The 12,969-nt window shown below is 36.0% G+C and overlaps 1 protein-coding gene across 1 annotated transcript in view; it reads left to right on the forward strand.

The window, feature by feature from the left end:
- The window catches only part of LOC126336377 (integrator complex subunit 4), a 102,374-nt gene that overhangs the window by 70,510 nt on the left and 18,895 nt on the right, over window positions 1–12,969 (forward strand). Inside the window, exons 10-12 of the mRNA XM_049999991.1 lie at window positions 6,696–6,818; window positions 10,321–10,456; window positions 11,722–11,855. Of these exons, the coding sequence (XP_049855948.1) occupies window positions 6,696–6,818; window positions 10,321–10,456; window positions 11,722–11,855 (393 nt within the window). The remainder of the gene's footprint in view (window positions 1–6,695; window positions 6,819–10,320; window positions 10,457–11,721; window positions 11,856–12,969) is intronic.

The following is a 12,969-nucleotide window of genomic DNA, read 5'->3' on the forward strand; positions in this document are numbered from 1 at the left end:
AAGTAATAGGTAAAAATATAGGAAACTAACAAACATTGCCTATTTTTTTAAAATTACAGCATTAGATATCCTCCATGAATCATATATATTCCTGACAGAACTAATACTTTGTTCATAATTTGTGGAAGTGTATCATTTGATATAAATTTAATTTAATTTCTAATGGCTGCTTTTAGGTGTTCTGTGTTGTTTGGTTTATTGAAATATACTTTAAGTAACCCCATAAAAAGAAGTTTGGAGCGGTTAACTCTGGGGTATGGGTAGGCCATTCATTGTCACCAAACCTTCAAATCACTTGATAAGGAAATGTCTATTGCAATAATTTCCTTATTCAACTGTCTTGCTGTCCCTAAAACTGGGGTTTCATTGTTGTAACTCAAGAGTAAAACAATATCTAAGCATTTATCTGTTGTGTTTGCCATTAACAATTACAGTAACACCATTTTCATTTTTTTAAAAAAAAATATGGGCCTTTTGTCCATGATCTTGATATTGCACATCATACTCTTATACTACGTCGAGGGCTTTCACGAATCTCACATTTTTGTCCAGCCGATAATTTCACATTTGTTTAATTCATGTAACTGGGTGAGTGGAGGTTTACTTCATCACATATTACGAGCCACACTCCAAAATTCTGATTGTCTAAGTTTAAGCTAATTGTATTGTTGCATAAAAACAACTTTGAAAATCAGCTATTTCAACTTGTGAGATACCTGAAGTTTGTAAGGATACAAGTTCAGATCTTGTCTCAAGATGTTGCACAGTGTGTCTGTGTTGAACCAATTTCTTGTAATAAACTTCTTACATGTTTCTTTCCGCTGTTTCTAGATATTACTCTTAAACTTTCAACAGTTTCTTCATTGCATACAGATCAATTCTTACCTATAAGGTTTAGCATCAGTTAAACTATCACTGGTTCTGTGAGATTCGAAATATTCCAGAACTGACTTTCGAGAAGGACGTACACACACCCACCAAATGTAACGGGAAGCCTTCTTTGAGTAATAATAACTAAATTGCTTGAAATGAAGTTCCACCATTGGTCCTCACTGTTTCCATGTTACACCACTAAATTTCACAAATATTGGTCTTTTTCTTCATCTGAAAGGAAACAGACAAAGAAAAACAAATTGGTACCATATATAATGTTCACTGTGAATATGGTCATTAATTAATTGTCACACTGTATTAACTATCATTTTGTTTCCCCGAAGAAACAAACACTTCATGCGTTTTCCGTGTCCTCAACCAGCACTTGAGTAGCTTTTTACTAATGTTGTGGATAATGCCGTTTATCATGGGTTGTATCCAGTGAAGATGTTACTACATTGGAACATAATTTTTGGATTGACATAGTTTGATAAAAAGGATACTCACCATACAGAGGAGATGTTGAGTGGTGGGTTGTGAATGTGTGTGTAATTTCTTCTTGAGAGGTAGGCTTTTTGACTGAAAGCTGAAATGTGTAGCAGTCTGTCCATTTGACCTGTCTGACTTAAGGTCTCCTCTATATAGTGAGCAGCAGTAGTGTATTTTATTAGTTTTTTGAGATGTTATATATGAGTGACCGTTTAAGCTTTCTGCAACTTACTCCATTTTCATCATCAGTAACATCATAACTGATGCTGTGATTGTGTTTTGTATTTTATAAGTGGCTGAATTACATTGAAATATTCAGCAGTCACAGAAGTTATATATGCTACCAGAGATTATTTCAGTATCTGTGATGGAGAAATGCATAGTGCCACTGGTTTCGTTAGTAAGCAAATACTTTGCATATTTCTCTGTAGTAACAGGTGCATGCTACCATGAAACAGTAGAGGCATAGCCACTATCTTAATAAAAGTTGTTGTTGCAAAGTAAGAACTCACCATCTTCCTGGATGACTGAATTGAGAAAGGATGATGCACAGGACAGGGCATTTGATCTATTTTCTGGCTACCCAAGATGATAAGGAATATGTTAGTCCTTGTAAAAAACTGCCTTGATCTCAGGGTTACTACAAAGGAAAGGAGCAGGATGCTTATACAGATATGCCTACTTTGATACATTTCTTAGCTTTAATATTGGATCACATCAAATCATTTTCTGCATTTGTACAATCTTGTTTTTGGTGTAGATGCTGTTCACTGTTACTACTTCAGCTGATAGTATCACAAGTTCATCCTCCTTTGTGTATCCACATCATTCACATCCACAAAGACATATTTCACACCTCCTGTTGTGGTCTTTGGTCCGAAGACTGCTTTGATGCAGCTCTCTACTTTACTCTATCCTGTGCAAGCCTCTTCAACTCTGAATAGCTACTACAACCTGCATCCTCCTGAATCTGCGTATTGTATTCAACTCTTGGACTCCCTCTATGATTTTTACCCCCCATACTTCCCCCTAGTACTAAATTGGTTATCCCTTGATTTCTCAGAATGAGTCCTATCAACCGATCCCTTCTTGTAGTCAGGTTGTGCCATAAATGTCTTTTTCTCCCCAATTCCAGTCAGTACCTCCTCTTTAGTTATGTGATCTACCCATCTTCAGCATTCTTCCTTAACACCACATTTGAAAAGCTACTATTCTCTTCTTGTCCAAACTGTTTATTGTCCATGTTTCACTTCAATACATGGCTACACTCCATACAAAATACTTTTACCTAGCACTTAAATCTATATTTGATGTTAACAATTTTCTCTTCTTCAGAAATGCTTTTGTGCCATTGCCAGTCTACATTTTATATCCTCTCTACCTCGGCCATCATCAGTTATTTTGCTGCCCAAATAGTGAAACACATCTACTACTTTAAGTGTATCATTTCCTCATCTAATTCCCTCAGCATAATCTGATTTAATTTGACCACATTCACATCTATAACACAGTTACTGTAACCTCGATGAGTTGATCAATTTAGTTGGCTGTTATTTTACAATATTAAAGACAACAGATGCATTGAATAAGGATAGCATTTAAAATTACAAAATTAAAAATATACCGGGTGATCAAAAAGTCAGTATAAATTTGAAAACTGAATAAATCACAGAATAATGTAGATAGAGAGGTACAAATTGGCACACGTGCTTGGAATGGCATGGGATTTTATTAGAACCAAAAAAAATAGAAAAGTTCAAAAAATGTCCGACAGATGGCACTTCATCTGATCAGAATAGCAATAATTAGCATAACAAAGTAAGACAAAGCAAAGATGATGATCTTTACAGGAAATGCTCAATATGTCCACCATCATTCCTCAACAATAGCTGTAGTCAAGGAATAATGTTGTGAACAGCACTCTATGGCATGTTCGGAGTTATGGTGAGGCATTCGCGTTGGATGTTTTCTTTCAGCATCTCTAGAGATGTCGGTCGATCACTATACACTTACGACTTCAGGTAACCTCAAAGCCAATAATCGCACGGACTGTGATCTGGGGACCTGGGAGGCCAAGCATGACAAAAGTGGCGGCTGAGCACATGAGCATCACCAAACGGCGCACGCGAGATATCTTTCACGCATCTAGCAATATGGGGCGGAGTGCAATCCTGCATAAACATCGTACGTTCCAGCTGGTGTTTATCAGCCAGGCTGGGGATGATGCGAATTCTGTAACATATCGGTGTACCTCTCACCCGTCACAGTAGCAGCGCCATCTGTCGGACATTTTGTGAACTTCCCCCCCCCCCCCCCCCCCCTCCCCCTCCAAATATAACCCCATGTCATTCCAAGCATGTGTGTCAATTTTTACCTCTCTATCTACATTATTACGGGGTTTATTAAGTTTTCAAATTTATACTGACTTTTTGATCACCCGGTATAATCATATGGCATGATTGGGTGGAGTCCCTAAAGAGGCAAATTGAACCATATCAGTCAAGTCTTTCAATTGTATGGTACTTCAGGTGACATGTGTGCTCCTAACCTATCCCCTAGAATAAGGTGACATACAGATACAATTTTTTAGTGGAAACAGGGACCCTAGCTTTTGAAACTGTTATTTCTGTCGTCAGAGAGGAAAGAAAGGTAGGACTGCAGTATAAGGGGGCCATTGCTGATGAGGATAAGGGACCAACTCTCTGAAGCAGGAAATAATATTATCATAAAGCTAGGATTAATGTTTCCACTTTTAAAGTGTGTATTGACAGTGCTTCAGTTTTTGTCCTAGAGGTAACTACTGACGTACTGATCAACCATTCTCTCTCTTTTTAATTTGGTAGTTTTCTACAGTGAATTATCTGCATCCACCCTGTAAAAAGGAAACCAGAACAGCTGAAAGTAGGGACTCACTGTGTAGATTATTCAAATAAATTAAGATAGTTTAGTGGTACCATCCAAGACAGCATAAGATGAGATGACTAAATCAATCATCTGATGGTGAAAACAAATGGAGGCTCAAGAGAAGTTTTGAAAACAGTTTAGTGAATTTTTTTATCTCCTGCACCATTTGTACATCCTTTTTAAATTTTTTTCTTTTTTTTTCGCCTATCGCTTAGTTTTTCATCTTCCAGTGAAAGAACACAGAATACCATCTCCAAAAGTACGAGTATGACACTTTTCTGTGTTTCTATTTACCTTGCTCACAGTATTCTACTTTCAGCAACTTATAAATAGCACTCTTCTTTTGTCTTTTGTAAAATTCCTAGACTTATATTATTTTGGTGTCCTGTTGTGTTTATCAGTAAATTAGGCACCCAAATTAAAGGTAACAAGAAGTGAACCGCCAGCTGTGGAGTTCCATGGCTGTAGGAAAGTGGCCTACTACATGCTTACCATCACATCACAGAGCTGTATTTCTGAGAGAGAATGCACAAATGATGACAAGCAATGGTTAGTAGAAATTCGTGCATCTGTGAAAAGATCTGTGCATGAATCGTACAACTACTACTATCATACCATAACAAAAGATCTGGCTGAGAACCCAAGAATGCTCTGGTCCTGTGTAAAATCACTAAGCAGATCTAAGGCTTCCATTCAGTCCCTTGTTGACCAGTCTGGTGTGACAGTTGAAGATAGCAAAACAAAAGCTGAAGTTTAAAATTTTGGGTTCAAGAAATAGTTCATGTAGTGGAATTGTACAAACATACCATCATTTTACCATCGGACAGACTCCCATGTGGATGACACAGTAATAAACATCTCTGGCATAGAGAAACAATTGAAAGATATGAAAGCAAATAAGTCACCAGGTCCACAGGGTATCCCAGTTTGGTGTTACAAAGAGTACTTTATGGGATTAGCCCCTTACCTAGCTTGCATTTATTGTGAATCTCTTGCCCAACACAAAGTCCCAAGCGATTGGAGACAAGTGCAGGCAACTCCAGTATATACGAAGGTAAAAGAATGGACCCACAAAATTACAGACCAGTATCCCTAACTTTGTTTCGCTGCAGATCCTTGAACATATTCTCAGTTTGAATATAACAAATTTTCTTGAGATTGAGAAGCTTATATCCATGAATCAGCATGGTTTCAGAAATCATCACTCATGCGAAACTCTGGTTGCCTTTTTTTCGTGTAATATACTGCGATCTATGAATAAAGGGCAACAGGCAGATTCCACACTTCTAAATTTCCAGAAATGCCCCCATTACAGGATGTTGATGAAGGTATGAGCATATGCAATAAGTTCACATATATGCGAGCAGTTCACAGACTTCTTAAGTAATAGAACCCTGTATGTTGTCCTCTATGGTGAGTGTTCATCAGACAAGGGTATTGTCAGGAGTGCCCAAGGGAAGTGTGATAGGACCACTGTTGTTATGTATATACATAAATGATTGGTGAACAGGGTGGGCAGCAATCTGTGGTAGTTCACTGATGATGCTGTGGTGTACATTCAAGTGTCAAAGTTGAGTGACTGTAGGAAGATACAAGATGACTTAGACAAAAAGGACCTTGGTGCGACCTATTTGTGAATACTGCTTGAATGTTTGCGATCCATATCAGGTTGGATTGAAGGAAGACATTGAAGTATTTCAGAGGCAGGCTGCTAGATTTGTTACCGTTAGGTTCTAACAACATTAAGTGTTACCGAGATGCTTTGGGAACTGGAATACCAGTGGGAAAATTTAGAGGACCGGCGTTTGAAGCTGACTGCCAAATGATTCTACTGCCACCAACATACATAGTGTGTAATGACCATGAACATAAGATACGAGAAATTAAGGCTCATATGGAGGCATATAGAGGGTCCTCCTTCTCTTGCTCTATTTGCGGGTGGAGCAGGAAAGGAAATTACTAATAGTGGTACAAAGTACCCTCTGTCACACACCGTATGGTGGCTTGCAGAGAATCGATGTAGATGTGGCAGAATAACTGTGATAAACAGGAGTAACAAAGACAACCATTTATTAAAATAATCTACAGAAAAGTATGTTCAGCTTTTGCTTGCAGGAAAGTCGTGACATTGATGTAAAGTTCTGAAAATAGTTTAACTTCACACAGCAGTTGATTGCTGACTAATCTAACCGAATTTCAATATAGAGTGTAGTTTAGTGTATTTAAGTTCAGTCCACCAATAAGTAAGTACTTTGACTATCATCTTTACTTATGTCTGACACTCGGCATAATCAGTCTGACAACAGGAGCTGGTTGGCACTGTGCATAATTTGTGGACACCCCCTAACAATAACACTGTGTGCCACATCTAGTGTATTGTAATTTGTTTACATTTTAACTACACTACATAATTTTATTTTTCTTTGTAGGATTTCTCCATTGATGTGAGGGAAGGACTACATAAGATGCTTGCCTCATGCCGCCTCTCCAGCAAAGGTTGCTTGCAGATGTGTGTTGAAGCACTGTTGGAAAACTTGAAGAAATACCCAGTTGTAAGTTTCTTCAAGATTCTGTAAAATAAGGGTTTTTGTAAACTGGATATATATAGTTGAAAATAACAACCATAACTTGGAGTTGTAAATATTGCCTGGACACTCAGAATGGGCTTCTATATTCAGCCGTATTTTAATTGGTTCAGCTTAAATCACCAACAAAAGTGAAATCTAAAATATTTGTAATATATCTTTTTATTTTGATTTGCTTTGTCTTCTATTGTTTCATAATGTCAGCATGTGAAAAGTCATGGTGGGATAGATATGAATACAAATATGCATATAAATCGACACCATGTCTAATATCTTAGAATACCTAAACACAAAAAACAACATTGCCCAGTTACTGAGGAACAAATTCTAATGGAGTTTTAGTGCACTTTTTTTTTTTTTTAATCCTGAAGTCTGTCATAGTGCTGCGACAAGTTTTATCAACTGGATGATCAGTTTATTAAATACATGATTTTGTGCTTCACCAAAAAATGTGTTTGAGGGATGATAGTAAAGAAACAGAATTGATACTGTCCGTTTGAGTCTATACGTGTCTACTGATTTGTTAATGTCACTCCAATCTTTCTACACATTTTTGCTTCCCCTGTGAGTGTAACAGTTCTTCTGTGATAAACTGTTCATCTACTGTCATTGGATTGGTGGGTTTTTATGAAACTTTTCACAGAATAAGAATAAAGTTTGAAGATCAACATTTATATCTCACAACAAATAAATTCTTAATATTTTTGGTATTAAACTGATATTCAAACTCTGAACAACTTGGACACTATTGGAATTAAAAGTGAGTGCCACAGAGCAGGAATGGAAGAGCAGATTTATACAAGAAGAGAAGCTGGAGCACATATTTCTCTCTCTCTAAAGGGATTAAAGTATCTTGTGAAAGGAAAAGAGAAATGTGTCTGTTGGCAAGAACAAGTGGAGGTTCTGTAGCAGTTACACACTAGAAAAATTACTGAGAAAAGTCATTTAAAAAAATCAAAGAATGTGCACATAATGTCAGAAATCAGTAATCCCAACAGTTGACTTAAGGCTGTATGGAATGTAGTCACATGAGAGACAGGACAGTTAGTCACAGAATAGAATAACATCACTTCTCAATGGGATGCATGGGCGATAAATTATATGTTGCAGGTAACCAATGTGTGTAATAAACGTTTGTGGTGTTGATAGTGTTTCAGAAGAGTACCTAAGATTTGTTCCCATATAATAAGCTCTGTCTTATTTGAAATATGTAATGCATCACTAAATCAAGGTATTTTTCCAGAGATTGAAATGTGCAATTATCAACCCCCCCCCCCCCCCCCCCATTTGAAAATTGATAGGAGAGATGTGAATAACTACCAGCCTGTTTCACTGAAGACATCATTTTTCAAAATATTTTAGAAGGTGGTGTATCTAAAATAGTATCTCACATCAGCAAGAATAATATTCTCAGCAAATCACATTTTGGATTTCAGAAAACTTGCTCTGCTGAGAATACCTTTTACATGTTCGTTCACCAAGTTTTACAAGCATTAAATAATAAAATAGTGCCAGTTAGTATTTTCTGTGACCTATCTGAGGCATTTGACTGTGAATCATTCTATTCTCCTAGAAAAATTGAAGCTTTGCTGGGCTGGTGTTAAAGTCAGCCAATGGATAATATCATATCTAACCAAAAGAATGCAGACAGCTGTACTTAGTAATTTAACCAATGAAGTAGGGGCCATTATTCCGACTGAGGAGAAACCACATATGGGGTTCATCAAGGCTCAACCTTACACCCACTATTGTTCCTCATATGTAAACGATCTTCCGTCGAATATACAACAAGGAGCTTTAGTTGTTTTCGCACATGACACTAGTATTGCAATCAGTTCAAGAATACATACAAAAATTGAAGAAATGGTAAACAATGTTTTCAAAAGTATCATTGATTGGTTTTCTGCAAATGGTCTCACCCTTAGTTTTAAAAAGATCTGACATATTCAGTTCTGCACACCTAGGGGCACTACACCAATTATAACAAATGACAATGAAATAAGAAATAGGATGGAAACGTCAAAATTCTAAGGTCTCCACGCCAATGAGAATTTAAAAGTAAAAAAGCACATTTTGTAACTCCTAAAACAACTTGGTACAGCCACATTTGCACTTAGAATCATTGCAAACCTTGGGGCGAAAGAAATCAGGAAGTTGACATATTTTCTACATTCTCATTCAACAATGTCATATGGAATAATGTTCTGGAGTAACTTATCTTTAAGAAAGACAGTCTTCATTGTTAAAAAAATGTGCTGTAAGAATAATATATGCTGCTTATCCATGATTGTCTTGTAGAGATCTGTTTAAGCAATTGGGAATTCTGGCTACTTCACTGTAGTTCAAAAGGAACAATGATGCACATAATTACAATACCAGAAGGAAAAACAACGTTCATTACTCCACTTTAAGGTTTCCTTTAGCACAAAAAGAGTGCACAGTGCTGCAGCTAAAATTTTTGATAACTTACCCAGTGGTGTACAATGTCTGACAGGCAGCAAAAACAAACTGAAAAAGTCTCTCATTGACAATTCCTTCTATTCCATAGAAAATGTTCTATTGCTGTAATGTGTAAAAGGCAGTGGGAGGGAATTACTGATATCTGTATGTATTTTTTAAAATTTATAAATGTTCAGGACATAGCCATCTTTACAAAGTAATTTGCAATATGGATGTAAAGTGATCGTTCCATGTCATTTTGATTTATCATACAAATGATCCCTATGGAACGTGAAATTAGCTAACTAACTCCTTTTGAAAACCAGAAATATTACTCTTTTTGATGTTAGCTGTTCGCCATTTCATGTGTGTCATTTAGATGATTTCTGCTCTTTCCTTGTCACGTGAAATTAAAAGTTTCATACAGTCAGTTCAGATGTGATGAATAAGAGTTGAAAAGTGTACATCAGAGTGATTAATTATTGTAACATGATGATAATATTTGGATCTGGGATTTTAAACCAATATCTGAATTACAAATAATTTTATGTATTTTAAAAATACCTTAGTTGAAGGTAAGGATTCCGCAGTAGTATGTATTAAACCATTCAATAATTGGCTGTGTGGACTAGTGCATACCTCAGAGAAGGATGAGGATATTGGAACCCCATTAGCATTCTACCTAATAAAACATGGTGATGTATATACTGAATTTTTTTAGTATTTTATTTTGATGACACAAGAATTTGAATTGTTATCAGAAATCTTCCTTCCTTACAAAGCCCTAGCAGTTGCAGATTGGTAACTAAAACCAAATGCTGAAGAAAAGCAGGGAACACATCTTGTGATACATGCAACAACTGAACTAGATGCTCATGTAGCCTCTGAGTATTCAGTTATATGCATTGACATTGTTGTTGCCTAAATGTCATTTTAGATAGCTTTCCAATGTGTGCGCAGTGTTTGTGAATCTGTAGCCCCTGTGTCAATGATGAATCTAGTTCATAATTAAATGCTGATTATGTTACAGGATCGCAAGTCTACTTGGTGTTGCCTGCAGAAAGTTGGGCAGCAGCACCCAGAGTTGACACTAATTCTTGTGCCAGAACTGCTTGCCATACATCCATTTTTTGATATGCCAGAACCAGATGTTGAAGATCCAGCTTGTATCCTTGTCAGAAGAAACACTGTTATTTATCTTTACTGCTATTACCACAATAATTAATGGTAATACCACTGCTAATATTAGTGTGCACCATTTATAGTGAATAATCCATATATTGATGATTACTGTTTGATTTGGGCGTATGACAAGGGAACATTGCAAAAATTCAGTGATCACATGAGCAGCATCCTTCTTAACATTAAGTTTTTATGAAAATGGAGGAAAGCTACCCTTCTTTGACATTATAGCTACACAGTCAGCGTGGTGTATTGCAAGATGATTCACATTAGGTGACAAGTCCATCGAAGTCATTTGATGTAATTTTTATTAGAATTATTTTGATTATTATACTGCAGTTTGTCATTAGTTGTTCCTTTGATGGTTTTTAGGGCAACATCTTGCAAACCACACCCTTAATTTCTGATTGTGTCATTTCACCCTTTCCCCATTTTTTCTTTGCATCTTTTCTTTTATATCGGTTCTTCCATCATTTTCAGAAAAACCTCTGAACTCATTTTTGTTTGTCCGCTCTGCCTTTTTCTTTAACGCAGTCATGAAACTGTTTTGCCTCTGTTTTCTCTTGGGCAAAGTAACCAAAGATTCTATTATTAAACTGCCTCTATCAACACTCAGTAAATACCATTGAAGTGACATTATTTTCTTCCTCTTTAATTCTTTCATTTGATCTGTAGTTTGTTTCAGTTGTTTATGTATTAATTTAATCTTTCATTATGGTGCACAAATTTTTCACAGTGCATTCCTTTTTTTCCCATGGGGATTTCCAGTCACCTCCAGAGTTTTATGTTGCATACAAATATGGAGATTTGCCGACTTCTGCTACCACCACTGAGATTATCATTATAGCCTGACAAATGTCCAAATAAAAAAAAAATTGAATTTCCATCTTTCAAAATTTTGCAAGCAACTATTATAAGACAAATTGAATATATGTGATTAATTTCTCAGTCATATGATTGCTATACCAGAATTAATATTTTACATTTTTTTAAGTTGAAAAACATGAGTGATATGTCAAATTAAATGTAATCCCTAAATTACAGGCATTTTGATTGCAAACATTGTTATTATAAAAAAGAAATCTGGCCATCATTAATAGTACCTTTAGAAGTATTGTACCTTCCGAAACAATGTTGTCATTTTGCTCATGCACAGTGCAGTAATTTAAATTTATTTCGTCCAAATGGATTAAAGCTTCAAATTGTGTGAAAATTGCCAAGACCATATATTTCTTTAGTGTTGAGTTAGATGTAAGTATTCTCATCCTCGTGCTAAACGCCGCACAGCATTGTCCTACAATGTTGCAGTTGTTCGAAGAGCACACGCTCAAGCATTATTGTTATCTCCGAGATACAATGCCTCATCTAGTGCCCGCACTCAAGGTATGTTTGAATCAGATTTATTATACAGTTTCTGTCGTAGTATGATTTGTCGATTAGTCTGGCATTTGGATTGTGTATTGTTATATTTTTCGTTATTAGTTTCTTGACATTTGTTTTCATGCAATTTATTTGTAGCATAAACTTCCTTGTTATTCTCTTACAAGAGAGACAACTTTTTTGATGTTCTGGATGCTGTTTGGAGGACAGTGATGCACATAACACAGCAATGAAATAATCCAGTTTTTTGTTTTAATTGAACTCTATTGTGATTCTCCAATTGATTTTTCTTTGTCTTTTCTTTCCAATGAATTTCTCTTCAAAATGAGAGTGAAAAGGAGTCTGGTAGGGGAGTATGGAAATAATGTTATCCCCCTTCTTTCTTTCTTTCTTTTCTTCTTCTTCTTCTTCTTCTTCTTCTTCTTCTTTTAACAATATAGAAAATGCAAACAGAATACTATCTGAAAGTGAAAACATGCTACAGTGATGTGACAACACAACTGTTCATTAAACATTTCTTATTCAGCGTACACTGTTGTCTCAGAATGGTAAACCATCTTAACTTGCAACCGCATTTTTTTTTTTTTTTTACATGCTATCATTTAATTTAGAAAGCTGAAGGCTGTCAGGAATTCTTAATGACTTCATTGCAATGGGAAAGAAAGGCTTTTACATGTGCATATCAATCTCAATTGCCTTTTTACTTTCAATAAAGACAGATTGATGATTATGATATTGAAGTGAGTAGGAAAGAGAGCGCCTGATTAGATGATATATTTCATATTTAAAGGTGTAAGAACCCTTAGGCCTTTCAGCCATAATTTTGTATCTGTCCCATGAATGCTAAGTTAAAGATCTCATTCAGTACAGTGGTACCACTTCTGTTTAATTATATGCTCACCAGCTATTGGTAGGAATTTTTGTTAGCAATTACAGAAGCATATTGGATAACACACTACCATAATTAACTGGAGGAGACATTAGATGTGTCGAAAAGAACCAGAGGTACTCATTAACATCTGTGGGGTGTTGAGGGGAAAAGCATTATTGTTCCTTTGTGTGGTAAACCCATTAAACTGCAATAATTTGAGTCACATGGTGCCTAAAACAATGGATA

Source organism: Schistocerca gregaria, chromosome 2 (genome assembly GCF_023897955.1).
Source record: "Schistocerca gregaria isolate iqSchGreg1 chromosome 2, iqSchGreg1.2, whole genome shotgun sequence".
Classification (NCBI taxonomy): Eukaryota; Metazoa; Arthropoda; class Insecta; order Orthoptera; family Acrididae; genus Schistocerca; species Schistocerca gregaria.